This window comes from Sphaeramia orbicularis, chromosome 1 (genome assembly GCF_902148855.1).
Source record: "Sphaeramia orbicularis chromosome 1, fSphaOr1.1, whole genome shotgun sequence".
NCBI classification, from domain to species: Eukaryota; Metazoa; Chordata; class Actinopteri; order Kurtiformes; family Apogonidae; genus Sphaeramia; species Sphaeramia orbicularis.
In genome coordinates, this window is record NC_043957.1 from 50,095,399 (window position 1) to 50,122,119 (window position 26,721).

Here is a 26,721-nt window from a genome sequence, read left to right on the forward strand (position 1 = left end):
CAATGGTGTATTCACCACAGATGTAGCAGAATACGTCAGGCTTATTTTTGCAAGATCTTCTAGTCGAAGCCATTTCATTCACCTGTAATATTAAAAAAAATAATCATAAATTGGCAAAAGTAAAATCTTCAGAACTTGTTTATTGGAAGAAATATGAAAGAATTTTGTATCATATGATGTGAAAATGCCCATAAATGTAAGCAAAAATGTTAAAAAGCCAATATGTAGCATAGTTCAGAAAGTTGACCTGATTGAGCAAAATTAATGTGATTTTTGGATTCAGCACACCAAAATTATCCTAAATCAGCTCAAAAAACTTAAACAATAAATTTGTTGTTGACCAGTGTTATCTTTGGTTCCAATATGCCTCAGAAATTGTTTTTACTTAATTTCTCTCAAAATTGACTTTGTTTTTTTTACCTCCGCCAAATGTAACGGTGAAGGTTTTGTTTTCATCGGGGTTTGTCTGTTTGTTTGTCTGTTAGCAAGATGACTCAAAAAGTTATGGATGGATTTTCATGAAATTTTCAGGACATGTTGATACTGGCACGAGGAACAAATGATTAAAATTTGGTGGTGATCAGGGGGGGGAACTAATCTGCCTTGGTATGGAGTGCTTTTCTGGTTTGTTTTTGTTTTTTTTATCCATAACTAAAAATGTAAATGTTCTACCTCTAAACTTCTGAAATATTTTTTGTGCTCTGACTAATTAATTTTCTACCACAACTAATCATCTACTGTCTTCATATCTCCCATTAAATTTTAAGGAAATATTGATGTTTATATGTCATCATACGAAGTGTAGCCATGATGTGTCCCAGTGTTTTTGTCCATATAGTTTATAAACATTAACAACTTAAACAATTATTCTATAAGTCAGAGCCTTCAGGTGTGTTTTATTTTACTACATCTTTTTACGTTACTAGTCCGATTTCGTCTTTTACACCGTTTTTGTCTTGTCAGGTGATTTTCATCTTCTACATCGTTTTTTAATCACGTTATGTATTTGACAGTTTTTGTCTAGTTTTGTATCTGATGCTTTATTTGGTCTTACTGAACAGAGATTTGCATCTTTATATCCCCAAAATCGAGTTTCGGGGATATAATGGTTTCACTCCGCACGCCGCCACCAGATTTCCTTCCTGTGAACGCGATAACTAGGACAGATTTGGTTGGATTTTCTCTCCCTTGATAACCAACATAGGTGACCCCTAGTGGAAGAACCCGATCGGTTTCAGCTTCGCTATGAGTATTATAAGTCATCCAAATGGGGGCGCTTTAGTTGAAAATCAGTTTTTTGGACATAAATCAAGCAATAATAGGTCAATTTAGGTAAAAATTGGTTCATATTGATCATCTTACAAATGTCCATTTTCAGGCGAACATCCAGAGTTCATATGGTGTCATTTTCATTCACTAGGTGGAGTTTTGTGGGGAAAAAATTGGTTCTGTGACCATTATTCTGCCACCATCAAGTCCATGTAGCTCAAATTAAGTTCATGTCGATTGTCTAACAATTATTGTGGATAGATTTATATGTAGCAGAGGATTGGGGGGGGAGATATACCCTTGCTGTCGGCCCCTGACAGCGAAAGCCTCGTTTTTTTTGTAATTTATGAAAATTAAGCAGAATGAACAAAATTAGCACCAAATCACAGCGTTCAGGTGTGGTATTATGTCTTCTACAGTGTTGTTGTAAGGGTCATTTTCATCTTTTTTTTGTATTTTATATCATTTTCTTCTCATTTTGAGTTTTTATGTTATATTCGTCTTTTGTTTTTTTTTTAATTTTGATTTAGTCAAATTAAACAGATAAGCACTAAACTGAGACTACAGGTATGTTTTGTTCCATCTTTTATGACGCCTTTGTCTTGTCATGTCATTTTCTTCTCGATTTCATATAATTTTCTGCTCATTACACGTTTTTTTGTTTGGTCTTGTTTCATGTATCATCTTGTTTCATCTTTCCTGTTCTTCTCACGCCGTTTTGTTCGTCATGTGTGATTTGTACCGACGGAAACACCAGGGGATTGTCTTTGGAGTTATTGTCCACTAGGGTTACCTCAGTGCAGACGTGGGAAAAGGAGCAGAATAAAAATAATTGATGATTCCCCTCAAACGTGTTTAACCTCAGGTAATGACTGTGTTGTGAAAATGTAGGGAGTAAAAGTAAAAAGTTGTCAAAAAAGATAAATACTCAAGTCAAGCACAGCACCAACGTACGTGTACTCAGTTACTTCCCACCTCTGGCAAAGGTACAAACCGTGTTAGAATCTGTTAAAACTATTCAAAAGTGCAACAAATAAAAGCTAGAGGTTGGTGAAGATGGCGTGCATGCGCCTGAAGGCTGCAGCAGCGTGCCACCAGGGTGCTGTGAGGCAGGGCCTGTTAAAGGAGAGCTCCAGACCAAGGTGTTCTATAGCTCGGGGGCTAACGGTGATAAATGAGTCCCTTAATGTCGGCAAACACTTTATCTCTGCTTCATCTGTTTTCATTAGGCAGGGCCAACCTTTGGCTGGGCGAGAACGTGCTGTAACTTTCATTACTACAACACAGAAAGGAGAGGGAGAGAGACCTCCCATCGGTCTAATAAAAACAGCAGCTAGACACCATGACAGATCCTATTCCTTATTATTACGACGGCACGCCACCGTTATAAATTAAAGAATGCTGCCGCGTCCCTCAAAGCTGATCACGGCTTTTCTGAACGTAGGTTTTTGTCTGCAGGCTCAGAGGTATCCACTTACTTTTCTTATTGCTCTAAAACATCCTTTTAATCTCATCTCTGCTCTTACTTTTATGGCAACTTTATCTGATAAAGAACATTGAGTGAGGGTTGAATAAGTGATAAATTTGGGTTTTTCACTGCCTTCTTGATACCGCACGAGACAATAGTCCGGGTCAGTGGGATCATGCAGCGTCCTCGTGGATGTGATCATCTTCAGATTTTATTTATGAGTGATCTTTCCTGTATCAGAATCAGAAAAACCATCTTGTTTAGCTATTTCCAAAATCATCTTAACTCAAGGTCCACTTGTATGTGAATGAGCTGAGAGTCTCCATCAGGAAACAAAGTTAAAAGAATCCTGAGGATACTTCATTTACTGATGAAGACCATGAGAAGTATTTGCAAACTCTTGAAATCTAGAGAGTTAAGACTCAAAACCTCTGAAAAACTTCCACATTCAAACACTTTGATCTAATCCTTATAAGGGTTATGAATATTATTTAACGGTGAAATGGCACTAAATACAGTCTGATATTACCCGGGTTGTTCCTGTAGCTACAGTTGTTTGAATCAAATCATGGATGTCAAACGTTCGGCCCACCAAAGGGTCCAATCTGACCCATGGGATGAATTTTGTGAAACGCAAAAATTACATTGAAGATATTAACAATCAAGGATGTTAAAATCATTGTAGTTCATGGGCCAAATTCAGCCTAGTTCCATCTAAGGTGGATCAGATTAAAAAATACTATCATAATAACTGAAAAATAATGACAACTCCAAATTCCTCTTTGTTTGTGTTAAAAAAAAAAAAAGTAAAATTACATGAAAGTTTTTACATTTACAAACTATCCTTTCTCAAAAACCTGAACAAATATGAACATGAAATGTCTTAAGAAAAGTAAATGCAATTTTAACAATATTATACATGTTACAACATATTTTGTGCATTTGGAGATCCACTGTGATCAGTAAGTTTCAATGTATATGTGTAAATGAGAAGCTGAGACATAATACTGTTAAAATTGTACTTATTTTTCTTAATACATGTATGTTTTTTCATGGTTGTTTATGCTTTCTTTTAAAGGATTATTTGTAAATGCAAACATTCTCATAGTGTAATTTTACTTATTTCACAGAGAAGAGTTGGGAGTTTACATTTTTTATATGTTTATTATGTTATTTATTAAGTTATTTTACTGGTCCGGCCCATTTCAGATCATTTTGGGAGGATGTGGCCCCTGAAGTAAAATGAGTTTGACACCCCAGAGTCAGATGAATGTTGTTAGAATTGGTAGGAAATGTCTGACAGTGTTTTATCTGACAATATTCAGTAATAGTTTGAGAGGAAAGCAGTAAACGTCATATCTTTAGCTTTTTTTTTGCTAAATTAAGCAGCATAATATTCATTTATTGATTCATTTCCTCATCAATTCATCATTTTAGGTTCATTCCACTGCTTTCACACAGCTGGTGTGTGATATAGACAATATAAGTTTTAAAAAAAAAAAAAAAAAAAAAAAAGCAAGGACAGACAAATGACGTAATATCTGATGTAAGCTTTACTTTCAAATCCTGTTACATTTAGATCTGGCAAGTTGAACATAAAATAATGCCAAACAAAGAAAACAAATACAAAACCAAAAAAGTACAAATGATCTATTTACCAGTTATCGTCACAACCCTGTACAGCCTTAACAATGGAGTAATAAAAAAAAAGCTTTGTACAGCACATACCAATCTTTACCGAGTGCCAAAATATGAGATAGTTGAGCCTTTTCTAATCATAAAATACAGCCGAACTTAAAGCTAACTGATTGTAGACAGTGCAGTGTGATGCTAACTAAATGCAACCGAGGGAGTTTGTATTAAAACACAGTTAAGCGCTAAAAAAAATGGAGATAGGGCGATGTCATGCATACTCTGAAGTGCTGAAAAGGTAGTCGAGCTTTAACATAAAACAAAGGTGGATGCGCTGCTTACAATTGGAAAACAAACCTCAGATGATTATGAACACTGGTTTTCAGAAGGATAGAGCCCTGTTGCCTTCTTAAACATGACACCAAACTACAGGGGAGTAAAGAAGTGCAGCCATTCATGATTATGCTGTATTAAAAGGCAGACAGTTACAAAGGTGTCAAGAGTGGACACATTCTTCTTTTTTTATTCCATCTTTTTTTTTCCTTATAGACCCTGACAATTAGTTTGACTCATTCTCAGAAGTCTCAGGTGGTTTCCTTCCACCAAGTGGCACTAGAGTATAAAAGATAATGTAGATAGTACAGTGTGTGTGTGTGTGTGTGTGTGTGTGTGTGTGTGTGTGTGTTGGAGGGATGTTCCTTTCACTCCAGAGAACAGCATGCCAGACATTGACAAAGCTAAAAAAAAAAAAAAAGAAAAGAAAAGGAACAAACAAACAGCAGTGTGTAACCAAAGGACAATTCAGGCATCTCTCAGAAAACACAACAGGATGTGACGGATTCAATCCTAACATCACATCCACGGCTGCGACATTTTGGTCTTGACAATTCTGTTTCCAATCAACATTTCTTTTTTAAAGTAGAAAAGAAAATTACAATGATTCATAATAAGAAAAATGCATGATAAAACAGACAAATAAGAAGGAAAATTAACCAAAAAAAAAAAAAAAATCCAACCCCTTTACAAATGAGGGATTTTGGCTTGAAGACCACTTAGGAACACAAGCGCAATCAATAACGGGTAAAGCTTCTTCAAAACAAAAGATGCTTGTACGATGCCACCCTATCTCGCAAACATACTTCATTTTGAGCATTTACGGATAAATACATATTCTCATGATCAAAAAAGTGCAGCACTGTGCAAAATTGGCTATAACAATTTAGCCTGGGACCTTTAGTTCCCAGGGAGAGCTTGACCTCTACTGTCTAATTCATGCAATTTGTATTCATTTACTTTCTCTGATTTCACAGAGGCAGAGCCTTTGCACCGCGTGTGAAATGAGGGCTGCTGATTGAGTCATTTCCAACAAGCACTTCCACAGCTACTGTCTAATTCACATTATGGTAACTTGGTGGATTGAAGTTTGCACTTTTCAAAAAAAGGAACATAAGGGTTTAAGTGCTTTTGGCTTGAAGTGTAACTACATTAAGTGCAATTAAAACTCAAAGGTTGACAGGAGAGAGGGAGGGGAGGGGAGGGGAGGGGGCGCAAAAAAGCAGTACCATGTCTGCCGGCTTTATTAGAACTGAAGCCCGTGCCATTTAACACAATGCTGTACAAGTGAATGGCTTTGCTTCGTCATTGCACCTACAGGAGCTTTTTTTTTTCTCTCTATGAATGTTAGTAGAAAATGCTTTTGTTATGATGTAAAAGGCTCAGTAAAAAAGTAAAAATGAAAGACCAAAAAAAAAAAAAAAAAAAGAAAATAACAAAAGAAAACAACAGAAAATGACACAGAAGGCCACCAAACACTACCTTTCCCAACTTTACCAGCACAGAAGACGTCCCTGTTCACACTTCTGCATCACTTTGTCATGTACATAAACAAAAATACATTCATTCAAGTCATTTTGGAACAGTTTTTTCTTTTTTTTTTTTACACAAAAATTACAAAAAGCTCCAAAAAGCACCATTGAATCGGCCTGTGGTGACCCCGGCTGTAGGTATAGCTCGCTAACCCAGAGCTGGTCACCTCCACAAAACAGTTATCTCATATATCTCTTCTAAGTATAGGTGCGTGATACATAGTTCTGCATAAAATGCTGCGCTGATATTCAAGTGGTCTCAAGAATAACTGACAATGTGATTCACCTTGTCGTGCTTGTGGGTATTTGTGAGATTTTACAGCCTATTCACCTGCGAGTGCAAATAATTTCCCCCTATTTTCAGATCAGATTGAATCAGATTGTGTAATGTCAGATTCAGTGATTTTCACAGCTTATTTTCTGTTTGACAGCTATTTAAAAAAAAAAAAAAAAAAAAAAAAAAACATGAACATTTGCTCCTTGTAGGTACTTATTCTGAGACAGATGTGATATCAGGCAGCAGCTATGCATAATATGGTTTCACCATTATACAAAACCAACAGAAATCAAAAAAGATGGGAAGGGGAAGGGCTACAAAACTATGTACAAGATTGATAAATAAGTGCGTGGTTTGAGGCGTTGCTTTGGAAACGTGCCTTTTTCCAATGAAAAGCATTCCGTTTCTGTCCACGTTGCACTGCTAACACTTCAGAATATCTCGAATTTTTAGCTTCCTAATGACGTCAAAGCTAGTTTGAAACACAGAAACAGGCATGCTATTTTGATGCATAATAGCAAGAGACAAAAATGCACTAAAATATAGCACTTGCAAGTTTTGTTTCATCTTTTTTCAACTTTTATATTGTCAAACAACTAAAGAAAAATATCTATAAAACTGAGATACGTTAGTTTCCTCAGATAATGCAACTGGGTCCAGGTCATTCAGACATTTAAAAACAGAAAAAAAAGGTAATAGAGTAGTAGTAGTTGAAGTAGTAATAATTCAATTGATAGAACTGATAAGAAAAGCAGCTTTTCGATATAAATGCCTTTTTAGCATGTACAGCCTTTTTCTCTTATAAATGTTTTTTTTTCTTTTCTTCAATATGTTTGTCTGGTCCAGCTTATTCTGCTGGTCTGATTGGAAAAGACATTGCTCCCACTGCAGTGGTCAAGTGTCATTCACACCACTGTCACAGGAGGGGAGGGGGTGAGGGGGGTGAGGTCAAACAGTTTTGGCCCTCTCCATGAGTCCCAGGTAGGCCAGAAAGGAGTGTTTGTGGGAGGCGGGTGAGGAAGGAGAGCGGGAGGAGGGGGAGTCAGAGGAAGAGAAGAGGAGAGGAGACGTGGCGGGCCGCGATCTGGAGTGGAAGTAAGAGTGGAATGTGAAGCTGTGGGTGAACAGAGTGGTGAGGGGGATCAGGGGTGCCCGCTCGCAGTTCCTGTACTGCTCCAACATGAAGCGGGATGAGGAGGAAGGGGAGGGGGAGAAGAGCGAGGGGCAGCTCACACCGCCGCCGGGGTTTCTGGCGGCGGTGGCGTTGTTGCCGTTAGTGCTAACGTAGCAGCGGAGCAGGGAGGCGCTGGCGTCCGGCTGACGAGACTTCCCCAGCGTGAGCGAAAGGGCGACGGACTGGAGGGCCTGCGATGCCGTCAGACTCATGAGCGGGCTGTTGCTCCCGCTGCCTCCACTGCTCCCCCCTCCTCCCCCTGTGAACAGGAACTTCTGGCTTTTCCGTGATGACGCTCCCCCCTCTACTGGCAGCTCTTCCTCTCCTGCCTCCTCATCTTCCTCCTCTTCTCCTGCTCCTCCGCCTCCTCCTCCGCTCTGATGTTTCTTGAGGTGGCGGCTGAAGACGAACGGGTGTGTGGTGGTGAAAGGGCACTCTTGGCAGCCGAAAGTCTGGCGCGGCGCGTGCTTCAGCTTCTTGTGCAGATTGAGGTTGTCCTTGCGCTTACAGCTATAAGAGCAGCGGTCGCAGTGGAAGGGCCGCTCGCCCGTGTGCACGCGCACGTGCTCGATCAGCTTGTTGGCCGTCTTGGACAAGTAGCCACATTGCTCACACTTGTAGTGGTTGCCCAGGCGGTGCCCGCGCATGTGGGCGTCCAATGAGGCCTGGTCGGGCCACAGTCCCTGGCAGATGCGGCAGCGGTACTCCATCTTACAGTGCGTCTTAAGGTGGCACTCCATGGCCGCTGGACGATTGGTGGAGTAGATGCAGAAAGGGCACCTGGGTAGAGCGACAAAGAGGACAGGAGGGGCACACACAGAAAGCAGAAGGCAGTTGAAGAGGACGTGCAGATCCAGCAGCACATGCAGTAACACACCGTTGTATTTAATAACACAAAAAGGATGAAGAGGAGGAGGACAGGTAAAGGAAAAAATGTGTATCATGTACAGTTCTGTGTGCTCATGGTGGTATGTGTGGCAGCTTAATGGTGGGGGAATTGAGGTGAATAAGTATGTGTGTGTGTGTGTGGGAGGGGGTGACGGCTGGAGAAAAGATTGGAGCAGTAGGACATGAAGGGAAATGAAGGAATGGAGTGGCACTTACATTTAAATAGCACCTTTCATCTGCTCTGGGCCCCAAAGCGCTTCACAAACCCTGCAGAACAGAATCACCTCAGAAAAACCTCGAAATGGTCAAGGCCCTCTCTCCCTTTCTACACTCCTACATATAGAACACTTCACATACCTTAGGCTTAAAACACCTAGGGGTCAGTAAATTAGCTCATCTGTTTTTGCTCTCTACCTGTTGAGCTAAAATCCTCCCAAGGTTAAGAGTAAACATACATGTGGGGATTTGTTGGGGTTTTCACTGTTTATCATAAGGACTTGACCTGATGGGTTTTAGTTGTGATTTGTTGCCATATAATTGGAAACTGAATTGATCTGGTTTGCATGATACAGATTAGGATTAATGTCTGATGAAAATATTTGACCGTAAATTCCATGAGGAAGATTTGAACCTGTCAAGTTTTGTTGCTAAGACTGTAAACTCTCATATCAAATCAGAAATTAATTATAAACTTAAAATTGAGGTTGAACTCTTAAAAGGCTGATTTTGAAGATGGACTGAGTTGAAATCATTATCTTATAATAATAATATTATAAACTAATGATTCTTTCCTCAAAGAAAGGTTAACTGTTTTTTTTAATCTTCTGTTTTTTGGCCACATTATTGCATTAATTCATGCAGCAAGTTTTAATTAAAAAGGGAGGAGAAATTTGAGCTTGTCTGCAAAGCCATCTGGAGTGAGATAACTAGTTAACTTTTTAACTAACAAGAACAAAGTTAATCTTTTGTTGAAGAATACAAAGCAGTCACAAATTAGTGGTGTCCCCTGTCCTTTGTATAACTTGTATGATTTTTAATATTCTTAAATTTATTAATTGATTTTAATTGGAGTAAGAAAGCATCTCCACATTTAATTTTGCATCAGTAAATTTGGAATTTAGATTTTGGACTGCTTTTTATCCCAAAAGCACACACATTTATAATTTATTATTAACCCAGTCGAATAGTTGTAATTGTGCAACAGAACTTTGCTCAATTTTAAGTTGGATTTCCTTGTTTTAAACCTAGTTTTAGAACTAATCTCAGATCAGATTAAATTCATCTTTGTTGGTGAAACCCATTCTCTGTGACAGTGTACACCAGGCAGAACTGGAAACATATGTGCAGATATTAACAGTACAGCATAAGAGGTTAAAAGCAGATTTTCTGATGATTTTTAAGCTAAAAATATTGCTGCTTCCATCCTTTTTTCCTCCCTTGAATAAAAAAGAATCTAAAATATCCACCACCTGTTTCGTTTGCCTTTTGAATGCTAGCTTGAAGAACTCAATCTGGTTTCAAAAACATTTACACCAGACAGAAGATACATTAAAAACTGTTATAAATCCTTCACAGTTATTCACTCACACACTATGACTAGCAAGTCCTCCAGTTAGTGACTACAAAGATGCTGTGTGAAAATTTCGAGCTATGAAGGCGCTTCTTGTGTGTTTGTGCTCTATTTGTCAAATTCAATGAAATGCTATCATTTCCAGACATTTAGCAGTGTTAAGAACATCCAAACTCCACTGATGGCTACACAGAAATGATGCAGAACACAGAGCTTTGTTTATGACAAGATGAGGCGATAATTGTAATGGCTCTGCACATGCACAGACTGGAGTGATGAGAACAACTGAAAAACAAAAAAATGGCTTGTGTTACCTGAAGTGAAACTTCAAGAACTGTCCTGTATTTGTGTGATATCACAGCGATCAGTCTTATGTTTTACTGTTCAGCAAATACATACATGTGTAGAAGCGGTTTCATTTGCCATTCTAAACCAGTGTATATTTTCACTAAGAACCATACTGTGACTGGTCTGAGGTCAGATCTCATCAGTGTGTGCTGTGGTCAACAGATGGGCTTTGTGTTAACTTGACAGGCCTGAAATGGGACATAAACGTATCACAGTACAACAAAGGCTCCTGTGGGATCAGAGGATGGAGATGGAGAGGGAAGCATGTGAGGAGGCAAAAACAATAATAGAAAGATAAGGATTTTAGTGGCGTCATTATCGCGACCAAATGTGCACACGCTCATGTCTGTATGTGTCAAAAGCACCTCGAAGATTTAACCCGACGGAGATAACTTTACAGATTCCAGGGGTCAGTCTTTTGACAAAATCTATGAATACGTGAGTAAAAGGTATTAGTTTTTGTGATCGTACATTAAAATTAACATGTTTGAGTGTCCAGTAGTGAGCGGCCTTATTCATGACTGCTTGTTTTCTAGGTGTGTGTCAAGACTTTTTTTTTTTAATACAGTAGATGGTGTAATGACTGCAGCAGCATGTATCTCTCTGGAAAGCAGGTTTCATCAGATTCTTTTCTGTGGCATGTGCTGTGGGCAGTGGAACAACAGACCCTGAGGGGAAGCCCATTTCCATCTCCTGCTCACTCTCCCTTCTGCTCAGAGCAGCCACTGCACGCACGCACACGCACGCACGCACGCACGCACGCACGCACACACACACACACACACACGCGCACACGCACACGCACACGCACACGCACACGCACACGCACACGCACACACACACACACACACACACACACCCAACTATCTAATACATTAGTCTTGCCAAGAGAGTCGAGCAAAACCACGGCTTGGAGCATTTCATTTTCTGGCTGCAGATAATAAATATAAAGGACAAAAGAGATCATCAAATCAAAAAAATGCTCCTGTACTGTACCAGGATGCCACAGGTAGAATCTGCATGGCTGTTAGAATGACAAACAGCTCTGATGCTAATATGTCCTTTGGTATTAATATAATTTACATTAAATTCGTAGTTTTCCATTGTTCCAAATTGGTCTAATTTGCCGTTTCACACCTAGAAAACAAAGGTAAGTATGTAAAACCTACATGTTTACCTCAATCCTTTAGTTATGTATTGAATCCAAAATAATGTCTGAGATAAAATCAACACTTACTGCCAACATTAAATTTTTTTTTTTTGACGTTCTTAGATATGATCAACTTCTGAAAATGTGACTGAAACTGTTTTTACATTGTTGTTTGTAAAAAGGTTTACATATTTTTAATGTGAAGGTAAAAGAAAATCAGTGAGTAACTCAAATATCCTCTTTATGGGTTTTACTCCAGTGTAGGTCATACTAATGCATGTATAAATATATTTATGTATCTCAGATATTATTCTGGATTTCATAATATCATCAATGTCTGAGATCTGACTTAAATGTTCTTTACATTTGTCATTCTGTGTCGTCAGAATGCAGCTGAACCTACAACATATTCTGTGACGGACGCACCTTGTATCACTATCGATGTGTATGTTCTGTGTGCGGCGAATTGAAAAAAGGTGAGGTTGGGGAGGTTGGGGGTGGGGTGGGGTCGGGGGGGTGGAGTTAGGAACCTCTGTCTGTACTTGCTTTCCTTACTTGAGCCCTCCGGAGGGGACGGTGTGGCACTTCTTGTGCTCCAGCAGCTGCTCGGGCGTCTTGAGGAACTTGTGGCAGACGTCACACTCAAACATTCGCGTGATGAGGTGGATCTGGAGGTGGCGCTCATACATGCTACGCGTCTTGCACACAAAATTGCAGAAGACACACTCGAAACCTGGGGAAAGCGTAAAGAGAGTAGAGAGGGTGATTTAACCCATAAAGACCCAAACATCCACCGTTGACCTAAACCATCTACTGATCTAAACTGTTTAATACCTGTTGATCCACTAATCATAACAATAAATGTAAATAATTGGTGAACAATGCAGTTTGTCATCTTTTCATGGTATATCTGATGAGATATGACCCATTTGGAAGCTCCATAGTCAACGTGGATACAGCGTCATCTACTGCAATATTGATTCACCAGTAAAACCCACTGAGTTGGATCAATGACACTGGATGGAGACACTTATTTTTGTGTTTAGTTAACGATATCTTTGCTGAAAATGTCATTTTTCTCTGTTTTGATATAATAACCTTTGAATTTCCTCTGAGCTTTAATGAAGATCTACATGATCAGTGAATTAAATATAGGAAAATACATGATTTACACCGAAAAACTTTTAAATACAGAGGATAATATTTAAAAAAAAAAAAAGGTAACAAATCACTTAAGAAAGGTTAAATTATAGAGAAATATTTATTGGGGAACTGCCACAAAATAACCACTGGGTCTTTATGGGTTAAGTTTGATCTTAAGGGGCAGGTTGCTGTATAGTATGCTGTTTTATTTTGTAACTTATAATATTTAAGCACTGGTTGAGCACTTCTGGTTAGATGCAAACTGCATTTCGTTGCTTTGTACTTTTGACGTGCAATGACAAAGTTGAATCCTATCAAATCAAGTGCACTCTTTCTGCTCACTAGATGGTTGAACAGCTGAAAGTCTGAAACTATGCACCGGGCAACACTTTTTACAGATTGATCCGTTCTCCAGCCATAGGGACTTGTGATTGGATGTGGTGAGTGACACCCTATTGTTGCATGACACCAATCTTTGTTCTGTTTTCTGTGTAAATGAATAAATAACTGAAACCGACTGTAAGAAGCAGAGCGCATTTGTCTCTTCAACATAATTCAGTGTCAGCTCCAATATTTCAAAGGGTTCAAGTTTGTATCGCGATAACTCCCACGTTTCCTTGCCTTTTTCATTTTTGTCCTCAGTTCCCGATCCCGAGTGGCTTCCGGAGCTGGACTGGCTGCCGGCAGAGGAAGGCGGGGCGAGCAAGCTCTTGAGTTCTTCGTTGCTGTGGGTGAGGTCTCCGCCCTCTGAGCTGTTGAGCGAATCGCTGAGGGCCGAGAGGGACGACGAGGTGCTCTTGGTCTCACTGAGGGGACTCCTTGAGTTTAGAACTGGAAAAAAAGAAGGCAGAAGGCAGCGAGTAAGACATTTTCATCATAACGAGAAGCATTGTCTCTGGTACAAATGTTCTTCTTATTCAAGTTGACTTTTTAACAAATGCTCTTTAAGGCTTCATTACCTCAAACAGGCTTCAACCAAGCCCTAAATGTGCTGTTCTTCTGCCAGATCTTATTAAACAAATCTGAAGGATCACTGAGGCTGCTTACAATGGGAACATTTGTTTTTCTACATTTTGTGACCTACATCAAATCTGTCACTCATCACAGTACTGTCAATAATTAAATCAGGGTTCCTACAGGTTTCTACAAGTTAAATTTAAGACTTTTTAAGACCTTTTAAAACTACTTAGAACAGAATTTAATGCCCATTTCACAGCCTATTTCACAGTCATCATGGCAAAAATTTGTGACTCACGGAATTTAGGAAAATGTATTTATTTACTCCAACGCTGTGAGTAATTTCTCACCGGGGGCTAGCAAGTTAGCGATAATTGGTTCTTAATTTTTAATATAAAGTGTCGGGTTGGAACGGGTGGAGCTGAGTCGACCAAAACTACTGTCTTGCAGCTTTCCCAGGTACACACAATACAGCTAACAAGTTTATGTCAATGTAAATTAAGACCTATCATATCACATTTAGTACCTTTTAAAGACTTTCTTAAGATATTAAATGCAGATTTTTAAATTCAAGACTTTTAAGACTTTTTAAGATCCCGCGGGAACCCTGTTAGATGTTAAATTCATCATAATATCCCCTTTTTCTTTCTTCATAAGCACATTTTGAAAGTCTATGAATCTTCCACTATATTCTAAAAATATCTCTCTGATTATTTTGAGGTTATTTCACTGCAGCATGTTTTAATAGTTACATGCTAACATCAATACAGTACCAGTCAAAAGTTTGGACTCGCCTTCTCATTTAAATGGCATGAGATGGAAAGTGCTTAGCATCACTGGAAACTCCTTCAAGACTTTTGGAAAACATTTCAGGTGACTACCTCATGAAGCTCATCGAGAGAATGCCAAGAATGTGCAAAGCAGTAATAAAAGCAAAATGTGGCTATTCTGAAGAATCTAAAATATAAAACATGCTTTGAATTATGTTTTTTTAACTACATAATTCTATATGTGTTCATTCATAGTTTGGATGCCTTCAGTGAGAATCTACAATGTAAACAGACATGAAAATACAGAAAAACCAGGTGAGTCCAAACTTTTGACCAGTAGTGTATGTACACATTTTCTTGGATTACCTAAAAAAAATAAGATAAAATAAAAATCTACCAATCCCCTCGAGTCAGAAAGTTAATTTCACACATTCAACTTCAAAAGCTTCACCATCAAATCAATGTTTAAGAGTCTTCTCAGTCGTATTTAACACATTTGAAGAACCCATTGTGGGCCTTTAAGCACCTGTTTTTAGCAATCTCTAAAAACATCCTTATAAATTAGGCAGCCTCAAGAACTTTAGAGCCACGTTTCATTCACACGCCTTCTCTCTCACACACGCACACACACACACATGCACGCACACAGAATACAAGCCGACAGTCTCGCCTGCATACTTGTGTGCTCTGACTGAGGCCCTGCTGCCAGTCCAATCAAGATGCAGTGTGCTTTTATTGATCCCCCTTCTCTAAAGTCTGCAATTCACTGGGAAGAGAGAGGGAATTAGAAGGGGGAGGAGGCGAGAGGGAGGGGTGAGGAGCGCAGGTCATGGCCGAAGGAGCTAAGATGGCGGGAGCATCTCAGGGCACAGCTCAACAAAGGGCATTCACTCAGGAGGGAGAAAAGGCTGCACAGACCCTGAAATGGTTGACCTATCTTTTTTTATTACAGCCGCACACGCAAGGTTGAATCTAAGGAACAGAAGGATGCGAGCATATAATGCACAGGAAGAAACAATTTAAAAAAAAAATATCATTAATTGCCTTCAACCAAATCTTTGTATACAAAGGTCTTAGTAGCTTTCTAAAAACAGCATTGAACCAGTCTGAGGAACCTTTTTATCCTCTGACGAGATCAAAAAAGGCTAATGCCACAAAATGTCCGTAAAATAAAAATAAAAAAAATAAATAAATAAATAAAATAGATGCTGCTCTGAGCCAGCGGGCCTCGACCTTGAAACACACCTTAAATGAAAAATATTCTCCTCCCTCTCTTGCTTGAATGGCTTTGTCTCTGACTGCCCAGCAACATTGATGATATAAGAAAAGCAGTGATGATGCACAGTTTATCCTGCGGGGCACATATTAAGGAACAGGCAGATAATTCACCACATGCTCGCTTACTGGAGAGAGTGGCCAACCAAGCCTTTTGCCACAGAGTCTGGTCCAGTATTCAGCCTGAACACACATCTACTGGACTCACTTCACATACGCAGGCAGATAACAAAACTCTTCACAATACTTTAGCCTGTGAGTAAGACCGAAATGTATGCAAGAGACGACAAAAAATGGCTTGAAACTGAAGCCGATGTGGAATTCACTTCAACTGATAAACCATTGATGGACAGTTAATTAGAGCCAATACAAACTTGAACTCATATTTTACTAATTGACACATATTTTCCTCAGACAGAAGGTGTAGTTAAAGCAGTCACACCAACTACACCTTTAATGGATTTTGTTCCATGAACTTTGCAGTTACTTAATAGCTATGTCTGTCCTGTTAGCTGGTAATGTTGGCATTAATTCAATCCATTTAGTCTATTTGTATAATTGTTTTTGATAATGGTAATGTCAATTTCATATTAATTTATGTGTGAAGATTAGAGCTGCAACAATTTTTCTTGCTGGTAATGGATTTACCGTACTCGAAATGACAGAATGACAGAAGACAATGTGTATTGTACAGGATATGAAGCTACAGCAAACTGGTGATTTGCAATATTGATATTGAATAAATACGTGGATATTAAATAAATAAAAACTCTACCTGAACATTTAGCAAGCATCTAGCTGGTACTTGGTATTGTTTTACACATCAGTCCACAGTTAACAGTGCGGTAGATCAGCTGTACTTTTAGCTTGGTGCTTTTCTCCCCTCTCTTGTCCAAATACGATCACTTTTGAGATGATTAGAGCAAAAACGCAAAACTTGAAGCTTCAAAACAGCAGTCCGCAAATCAATGACTGACGTCTCAGCAGTCGCTTTTCCATTGACCCTCAAACTGTGCAAATATAACTTGTGCATAAAAATTCACCTAATGGAAAAACGACAATTTTGCCACAAGTCTCATTTTTCCATTAAAAGTTTTTGCGATGGCAAGAGGTGGTTTTTCAGGCGTAGCACAAATGGTATATCACGCAAAACTGCAATGGAAAGACCTTTTTTCACAACTGGAGTCAGGTGAATTAAAAAAACGTGATGTTGACAGACGTTACAACAAGTGAAGAAGAAGAAACATGTCGCGGTATGTGTGGACACACCAGGAAACCCAACCATTTTTTAATTTCGTACGAGATAGAGGGGTAAAAAATAAAAATAATGAATAGATCTGTAAATCAACACCATATTTATGTTCGTTGCCATGTTTATAGAATGACTTCTCGTATCATCTCGCGATAAGAAATAAAAAAATCATTGCATTTATGATTTAATGGAAAAACTGAGATAATGTACTTATGTTTTTTCAACATTTAGTAAATATCGGTAAAGTTTTGCGCAGATGTCCAATGGAAAAGCGACTAGTGACTACATCCACTTCTTTGACAGTTTATAAATACAGGGTAGCATGTTTAAGTGATAGATGAGTGTGACCCACTCTGCTCCACATTAAGGTGTTTGGTGGTGGTGGTGGTGTCCATCTTGTATGAGACTGAGATAAATGCCAAGCCAGGATGAGAGCCTTAAAAGATGGCCACAGTGGCATCGTAAACCCAGCTTGTCTCCAAAGGACCCAAGGCCTATTGATTTTTTCCCCTCAGGCACGATAAGGGCCAACCTTCTCAGATAAACAAGGCCACTGTGGCCTCTGAAAAACCCCTCAGCTGTCTGGGCCGGACAATCCCACCCACCCACACACACAGACAGACGTTCAGGAACAGTGGAAGAGCAAAACGTCAGCAATAAACTGGACAAAGCTGTTTTAGACAAAAACACTCATATCGACCACCGGGGGTTCAGAGCAGCAGCTTTAAAAGTCCAAAGAAGGTCGACTGGAGGGGGCCGTCTGAGTCCTGTTTGTGAAACCTAATTCTGCTGCTTTACTTTCCCCGTGTCCTCTGAACTGAAACCAAACTCATACTGGATTCATCAAGTTTAAATCACACTTATTTTACAACTACTGCTGATTCCTTTTCCCACATATATATATTAAAAAAAATAAAAAAGAAAAATAGAAAAAAAAGGGAATTTGGACATTTTTCATTAAATTTAGTAAGCACCCTGGATCTGAAATTAAACAGTAAATCACTGAGTTTAAGCTTTAATCTATGGATGTTTCACACAGATTACACAAACGCATCAGCCCAAATATAAAAATTGCTATTCCTAAAAGTGTTAAAGCTGAAAGATATGTCTTTAACCTCCGTCACTGTTAAATTTAAATCCTATCTGCTGGAGTGCGGAGCCAAAACAATAGGAAAATGTGTCACTGTCCAAATACTGCACTCTATTTCTATTCTGAGCTGTGAACAAGAGCCACAATGTGTAAGCTGCCACCCACTCTAACATGTGAGAGTAATTTTGAAAATAACTCCATAAATCATTTTTGTAGCTGATCCTGTACTTTGCTACAATAACAATACGTGTTTAGGACGGCTGCTGGAATAGCATCTATATGTGAACATCTATGGAAATCCCTTTAGAGTTCCATACTTCTCCAGGTTTTCAGGCTTTTCTGTATGTTTCTCAGATTGTACTTGAGTTGTAAGAGCTACATGTTTCTAAGTATCTAATTTAACAGTTTTAATATCCAACTGCTGACATGTACTTTTTTTTTTTGGCAGGTTCACTACTTGCGGTTGGACCGAGAACGTTGTGACTATGGGTGCAGGAGATGATGTGACGAGACGACGATGCTCGCTCTCGCCCGTACCCTCTCTTTTGGCTGCACTGGCTGCCTTCTCCAAATGCCATAAAAACAATCGTACTTGCTTGTATCTAGCTTGTGTCATTATTATTATTATTATTTTTTTTTTTCTTTTTTTGAAATTCTGAAATTAAAACGTGGGTATTAGTTCATAAAGACAAATGTGCTTATAAAGTATTTTTTTTCTGTACCATAAAAAAAGTGAGTCTAAAGTCAGATTGACGGTTGAAATTATTAAGTGGGGTTAATTTTTTCTTGTACCTGCGTGTCCAGTACTAATGTGGTTCTTCATGTCGTTTTCCTCCATGCAGACGTAGTCGCAGACGCTGCAGCAGAGCGAGAACATCCACTGCTCCTTGTCCACATGGAGCGACATGTGGCTCACAAACTGGGCGTTCAGCTCCGTCTGGAAACCACACACATGGCAGCTGGACAGAGAACAGACAGGAAGAGGAAGGAAAAAACAGCGAGAATCAGAGGAGACAGTCGGCTTCAGTGTTAAGACGGTGTCGCAGAAATTGCTAAGTGGTAGAGTGTGGCTACAGTTCCAATTCCGCATTGCAGACAAACTGAGAGCGGCCACTTTTTCTTTTTTTTTAATTTTTACCATAAACCTAATTTTTTCTACGATTTCTTGGTTGAATCTGGTTGAAAACTGACTCATAAAATAAAGCAGTGGGGAAGAAATGAAATTCAGAAATGTCAAAATTTAACTGGGTACTGGACAGCAGATGATGGATCAACAAGTGAAAGATAATCAGAGTTTTTTTTAATATCCCCGCCCCTTTACCCCTCCTGCTCACTGATACCCTGCCTCGTCAGGGATTAGTTTAGAATTTTAAAGTAAAGGTAACTTTAAACTACATTCAAATGAAATACTGTCCTTTTTGGGTAGTTCAGTCAAACCAAGACAAACGTTATTCTGCCTAAGTCTTAAATAATGTCTTTTAAATGAACTTTAAAATCACATTTTATTGCTGATGATTTTAATGTCTATTTTAATTTTAATGTTTTTATATTTTAACTTCCTCTCATCTTAACTGTATTTTTATGCCTCTTCTGTGATGCTTTTATGTTTTATGTAAAGCACTTTGAATTGTCCTGTACATGAAATGTGCTATACAAATAAACTTGCCTTGCCAAGTCATAACTTTCAATCTTTTAAAGGTTGGGGGCAGCTGTGGCGTCCAATAACTGAAGGGTTGGCAGTTCAAATCCCACTCTGTCCTAGTCATGACGTTGTGTCCTTGGGCAAGACACTTCACACTGGTGTATGAATTTTTGGTGGTGGTCGGAAATGCGGTTTGGCGCGGACTGGCAGCCACGCTTCCACCAGCCTGCCCCAGGGCAGCTGTGGCTACAGATGTAGTTTACCACCACCAGAGTGTGAGTGAGTAATGGATCAATAATGTAAAGAGCTTTAGGTGCCTTGAAAAGTGCTACAGAAATCCAGTCTATTATCATTATCATCATCATCATCATCATCATCATATTTATTATTATTATTTATTATTATCATTATCATCATCATTACCCATTAACTTTATCATTATTATTATTATACAAATGTTATCATTATTATCATCATCATTATTATTTTTAAAAATGCTCAACAATTTCTGTGAAGACAATGTATGTCAGATTTGAAAAGAATCTGTTGAATAGTCTTTGAGCATTCGGTTGGACAAAAATCTCCCTATGGCCCCATGGACAGACGGGGGTATAAATAAAAAATGCCCACCCGGTCCATCTTGTTCACTGATAATGTCTTGAAACATCCTAAAGTGAAGCTGACATTGTGTTGCGGTCACTCATCTCTACCTGTAATAATAGGCGCAGTTTTTGCGCTCCGTGGAGTCGGCTGTGACCGCACTGACGATCTGCTCTGCGTCTGTGTTGACCAGCTTCACAGAATGGATGGTCAGGTGCTGATTGAGGTTAGCCCTGCACTTGGCTGCATAAGGACACAGGTGACACTTGTATTTCCTCTCCTCTGCAAAACAAAAATGACACAGACACACACACACACACACGACCTCTGGTTACTGTAAACATTACCTCAGATGATATTTCATGAAGCCGGACTCAGCATCCAAGCCTTTAAAACAAGCTTAAACCTAATTACTTAAAGCCTAACCCTGCCTCACCTCCACCTGACCCCAGCTGTAAGAGGGGGGGAGGAAAAAAAAAAAAAAACACAAAAAAAAAAACGTGATGTCTGACAAAACCAACTTTTCTAAACATATCCTGACAATGCCTCCAGCAGATAATGTGAAACACAACTTCACTTTATAAATGAGCAGTGTTCCAACAATGTACCACATCATCTGATGACGGTCATCGACTCAATAAAACATTTCTGTGAAAAGTTGTCACAGAAGCTGCCATTGCCTTCAAGAGCATCATGAAATGCATCTTGGGATATTTACCAGCCAAGTCTAAACGAGTCACCAACCATCCTTAGTTTAAAGGAGTGATATTTAGCTTCTTTTTTTTTTTTTAAATGGAATTATGCATTTTAAAACATTTCCCTGTGGTCTACATAAACTGTAAATGCTCTGCTTGGGTCTGAATTCTTCATTAATTCAACTCCACAGGTCCATCTTCAACCCTATTTGTGAGTAATGACACCAGAAAGGTCATTTTGAGCGCTGGCCCTTTAAATGCAAATGAGCCACTTCACGCCCCGCCCCCTCCAGGTTGTTGGCTGTGCTGCTCTGTCCTGTTCAACCAACAACTGAACATTTTAGGTAATTAGCTTGAAGTTTGGACATATTTTCAGTATGGACTACAACCGCTGCTGCTGATAAACAATTGTCATACTTGGAGAAATATTCGCTGGAAGTCTTGACCTTATATGTGCAAACGTCATGATGTAACTAGTTATAGATATAACAAATTAAGCAGGAATTAAAACACGTTGTAGAAATCCACTCGATTTTTGCCAAAACGAATATAAAGATAACTTTGCAGCACCTGGAGGGTTCAAATTCAAACTTTTTGAACTATTAGGGTCCAAATACATAAATAAATGAACCAAAGACTAATAAAAGTGGGTTTAACAAAATATGACCCCTTTAAGGAATGAGACAAGAACACCATCCGGGTATTCCATCTGATCTTGGTTCGTGCAAACTTTCAAATAGAACAGTACTTGGGCCTCAACTGATTACGTTTGACGAGAACAGAAAAGCAGACATGAACGCATATTGAGAAACGCCTGATGTGTCCCAGCATGCATTTGTGTTCATCCTGCTATAAGACTATGGCCCCATGTGATGCAGACCTCAGTACATCCTTAATTTGTCTTGAAAGCATTCACACTTGTCATTAGAGCTGCCACTTGTTTGTGACGAACACGTTAATGTCAGGTCTGAACAGGACCTGATGGAAACGGTGGAGGAAACGCAGCCTATTTCCCTAATTTCCTGTCTTATAGCGGAGCAATGAACAAGCGAATTAAGAACCAGTCTATGCTCGACAAGTGCACATATTTCATTTTACACTGCCAAAAAAAAGTTGATATGAAGGCTACAATATATAGGCCAATAAAAACATTGTGTTTTATTGTAGCACTAATTACTTTTCACCGCAGTGATAATGATTAGACTGATAACATTTGATAGTTGCCTTGTCCCGCTGCCACAGCACTAAACACTAAAATAACAGAGCAATGTGTGCATTAATAAGAGGATCCATGCAGGAAACTAAAAGTTACTTTTCCCAGTAACTAAACACTTTTATTTACACTTAAAGTTAACTAGTAACTGCACCTAATTACTTATTTTCAGGACCCTGCGTAGCACTGTTGTGAGCCAATGAAATCTATTCAACTAGGCAACCTTTCCTTTTATCCTGAAAAAAAAAACTACATAACAACACATCTTCCCCCTCTAGTCCCCCCCACACACACGCATATGAACACACACACCATTTGCCCAAAGGACATGAAGCCAGGCAACCTTTATGTCGCCGGGGAAACCAAAAAGACCATCACACTGACATATGCCCCTGCTTCTGCTCTCTGTGGTGTGGCCAAGCTGTTCACAGCCAACACTCTCAGATGGTGTGTGTGTGTGTGTGTCGTGTGTGCACGCAAAATGTGAGACCATGTCCAATTGTGCGGGGGCATTTTGTACACGAGTCTCCATTTGTGTGCCCAGTAATTTAGTCTGCTATCCTGACTAGTCTGCATTAATTTCTAATCTAGTATTAATTTGCTTTAACCCTTTCACGCATGATGTCCATGTTTGCGGACACATAGTTTAAGCTCACTTTCCAAAGGGTTAGAAAGGCAATATTCTCCAAACCACATGGGGGCAGTCTATATAGACCTTAAGCAATACAATGAAAATGTATCATCTTAGTTTTAGAATTTTGACTGCTCTGTGGTCTCAGAGTTATCCTCCTAAGAAAAGAAACCTCCTAAGGGTTTTCTGTCTATGTTTGAGGACAAGAGTTTCACAGCTTTATAAGAAAAAAAAGAACCTGTCCATCGCAAAGGACATTCCATAAAGATTAAAAAAAAAAGCATGTGAAAAAAAACTATTGCACCATGATGTTTCCATTTCTAATGTAGGCAATTATTTAATTAAAAAAAACCTAAATGTGTATTTTCCTGGGTCTCAGGAGATTGAATATCTTCTTAATAAAACCATATTAAAAAAAAAAAAAAAAAAAAAAAATCAAAACGCATTTCAACTTTAGCCTGAGTAATAAAATCAATCTAAAAAAAATCCAAACCCTTTTTTTCATAATTTATCCATAAAAGCGGTTAAATAAAAATGTAAAACAGAATAATCCTGGATTCTTTTTATAACACAGAGTGGAGGAGGGACTGTGGATGTCAGCGATGGGGATTGAGAGGGAGCAACGAAAACAGAGAGTAATCACGACACTGGGGAGTGCACAGTTTCATCCTGAGGATCTCCCTTATCGGTGAGTGAGAGGACTGAACGTAACTGCATCAGAATCACTGTGTGTGTGTGTGTGTGTGTGTGTGCATGTGTGTGTGTGTGTGTGCGCGTGCTCTGTGAGGCATCCTTCTAGCTGGGTAATTAGATGGGTTGTTTTCCCAGTGAGACTAATCATGGTTGTAATCTCTTTAAAAGAAGGGTAATCTAGTCTAGTCAACCTTATTTACTTACAGTGGGCAGCGCAACCACAAACAACACAACATCGAGCAACTATGCATTGACAGAGATGCAAAAACGGACGTACACATCCTCAGCAGTGTGTACATGCAGCAGCAGTGTTGTGTGTGTGTTTACCTGTGTGTAGAGACAGATGTCTAGAAAGGGTCTGCTGCCTGCCGAACACTTTGCCACAAACAGGACACGGGTAGAGCTGTTCATTTAGCCTCCACTGGGCAATCCCGTTCCCCGGCTCTCCATCATCCTTCTCCGAGTCTGAAAAACACGCAAAACTTTACATAAAAAAACCACCTCCTGACACAATGGATGACTCTCGATTACTGGCGACCTAGAATTCCTCGTGGACTTTTTTTCTGTTGTAGTTTCATTACTGACATTTGTCCAAATTAGCTGAAGGTGTTTTGCTTTTACAGAATGAACAGAGATGAGGTCAGAGCGACGCTGACCTTTGGCCACTAAGACCTGAACTCCAAGCGCCTTAAACACTTTTGACCCTAATTTTGAGCTATTCTGACAAGACGCTTCTGGGCGATTTAGACCAATTAACCTATCAAGGTGCATGTCTTTACATGCTGGATTACCCAGAGAGAACATGCAAAATCCACAGACAATGCGCTGAGACAAGACAAGGTCATGGGTTCGATTCCAACTGTGAGATCATAGTTCTACTCACTGCACCGCCATGCTACCCAATAATAATAATAATAATAATAATAATAATAATATTTTTTATTTGAAATGCACTTTACATTTTTATCTAAAACTCTCAAAGTGCTACAGGCAGGGTACAATAAATACAATTAAAAATCTCCAGAATTCCACAATTTTGAAAAATCAGACTTAAAATTTTTTTAAAAATAAATTAAAAAATCATGATTTGACATTTAGCATCATTATCAAAATCAACTGACCAGTTCATTTTTGTGTCTTCCAGTCCTTTACCTTATAAGATTTAACACTACAATAAACAAATACATGATCTGATGACATGAAAAAAATTTCTATAAACTGAATTATTCATTCAGAAAATTGTTAGTTACATTACATGCAGCCCTACATGACAACATCAAGCGAACCCGTGTTTACAAAGTGACAGTGCAACAGATCACACACACAAACATGTACGCAGTGCTGTGGTTTGTGATATGTACAGTTACTTTAATCTTATGATAATTAAGTATTATTTTGTGCACGGCATAGGTAAGACAGCCTATGGCCCCCATCCCACTCCACAGACAGGAGAGACTGGCAGCGGGACATTTGAAAAACAAGAAAAAGGAAAACACACAAGGATGCTAGCATGAATGTGACTGAAGTGGTCTGTGGTACATTTCAAAAGAACTGGTTAAAAATAATCCTTTACAAAGGTTAACATGGTATACAGTTCTTTGAGGAGTCCATGAAATATAAGCAGAAGAATAACAGTACAAACTGAATGGTGAAGGATAATCTCTGACAATGAATGCATCCTCAATCAGCCTCTAAAAAACATTTCCTAAGAGATGATGACAGGAAATGTCTCATTCACTCCAGTTCCAGCGAAACAACAGAGCAGCTGATACACTGTGGGCTAATTTGCTAACCCACAAGACTGAAACCTGTCTACCATTTGACAGATGCTCCCTGTGTAGCCTGCGGGTGGGATACAGTGCAAAATGCATTCTTAATGTCAACAGAAAGCACCAGTCCTTTGCTCTAAAGCCTCCAGCACAGCACTGTAGTGTAGCTCTCTGTTCTGACAGTATGCTTCATCCAGCCCTTAATCAAAGACATAAAAACAGAGTGAGAGTATTTTCACAAGCTTTGATAGAATCTGAAGAATTGAGGTTAGTGCTCTGACTTAAACCTCACCCTGTGAATAGAACGCGGAGTAATTCATGAGAATACAAACACACAATAGTGTTCTTATTGTGCTACACAACTTCCACAGATGGAAGAAGCCATTTTAATTGTCTGTATTGTTCAAAGAACATGCTACACAGACCGACCTTGGCCAGAACTTTTTTTTTTTTTAAATACACGAGGTATGAACACATAAAAAGGATTCTTTAAGTTACTCTGAGTTTTTATTGTATATTTCAGAGGGAGAAACAGAGCAGCAGTTCTTCTATTCTTGTATAAAGTGTTGATTTTTTTTTTTTTTTTTGTATAAAGAACGAGGAAAAGAAAAAGGAAATGTACAAAATGCACTTACACAGTCACATTGTCTGCCTTAAGGATCCTACAGACAGGGAGATTTCAGCGTTTGTACATCTTTATCGTTAGATGCACTGTGCGACATGGATGTAATAAACTTGGGGACGATATACACAGACCTACCGAATCGCAGGCTATGTACAGAATGTAAATGTGAGCAGTGCACCTGATCCATCACTGCTAACTGTAAAGAATAAAGCTACTATAAATATAGAATAAAGCGAAATGATTACTGATGTTTAGTGGCAATCTTATTATGAGATATCACAACTTTGTGTATCAGCCAGGCCATAGTTTATAGACCAGAGATGTCAAACTCATTTTCTTTCCACATTGAACCCAATTTGATCTCAAGTGGGCTAGACCAGTAAAATAATAGCAGAATAACCTATAAATAATAACTCATAATAACTCAACCTGAAAAAACAGAAATTTCTTAAGAAAAATAAGTGCAAATTGTGCAATTTTAACAATATTATGCCTCAACTTATCATTTATACACGTGCATTACCGATCAGATCTATGAGGGCTGTTCAATAAGTTCATGGCCTCACCCAGAAATACTGGTTGTTATAATACAGGATGTTACATTCTTTCGTGATGGGATAGTGATGCTTGAACATCGATGGACCAAGTGCATTGTTGTAAATGGAGATTATGTTGAAAGATAAAATATAAATTATCAGTCTGTGTTGTTCTGTTCTGGGTGAGGC

The 26,721-nt window shown here is 38.9% G+C and overlaps 1 protein-coding gene across 1 annotated transcript in view; it reads right to left on the reverse strand.

Moving 5' to 3' along the window:
* Window positions 1–4,272: 4,272 nt before the first annotated feature.
* Window positions 4,273–26,721, reverse strand: part of znf827 (zinc finger protein 827) — a 101,933-nt gene continuing 79,484 nt past the window's right edge. Inside the window, exons 9-14 of the mRNA XM_030140781.1 lie at window positions 23,930–24,067; window positions 20,481–20,652; window positions 18,921–19,087; window positions 13,406–13,615; window positions 12,197–12,374; window positions 4,273–8,465 (exon numbers count right to left, since the gene is read on the reverse strand). Coding sequence (XP_029996641.1) covers window positions 7,460–8,465; window positions 12,197–12,374; window positions 13,406–13,615; window positions 18,921–19,087; window positions 20,481–20,652; window positions 23,930–24,067 — 1,871 coding nt within the window. The 3' untranslated portion in view covers window positions 4,273–7,459. The remainder of the gene's footprint in view (window positions 8,466–12,196; window positions 12,375–13,405; window positions 13,616–18,920; window positions 19,088–20,480; window positions 20,653–23,929; window positions 24,068–26,721) is intronic.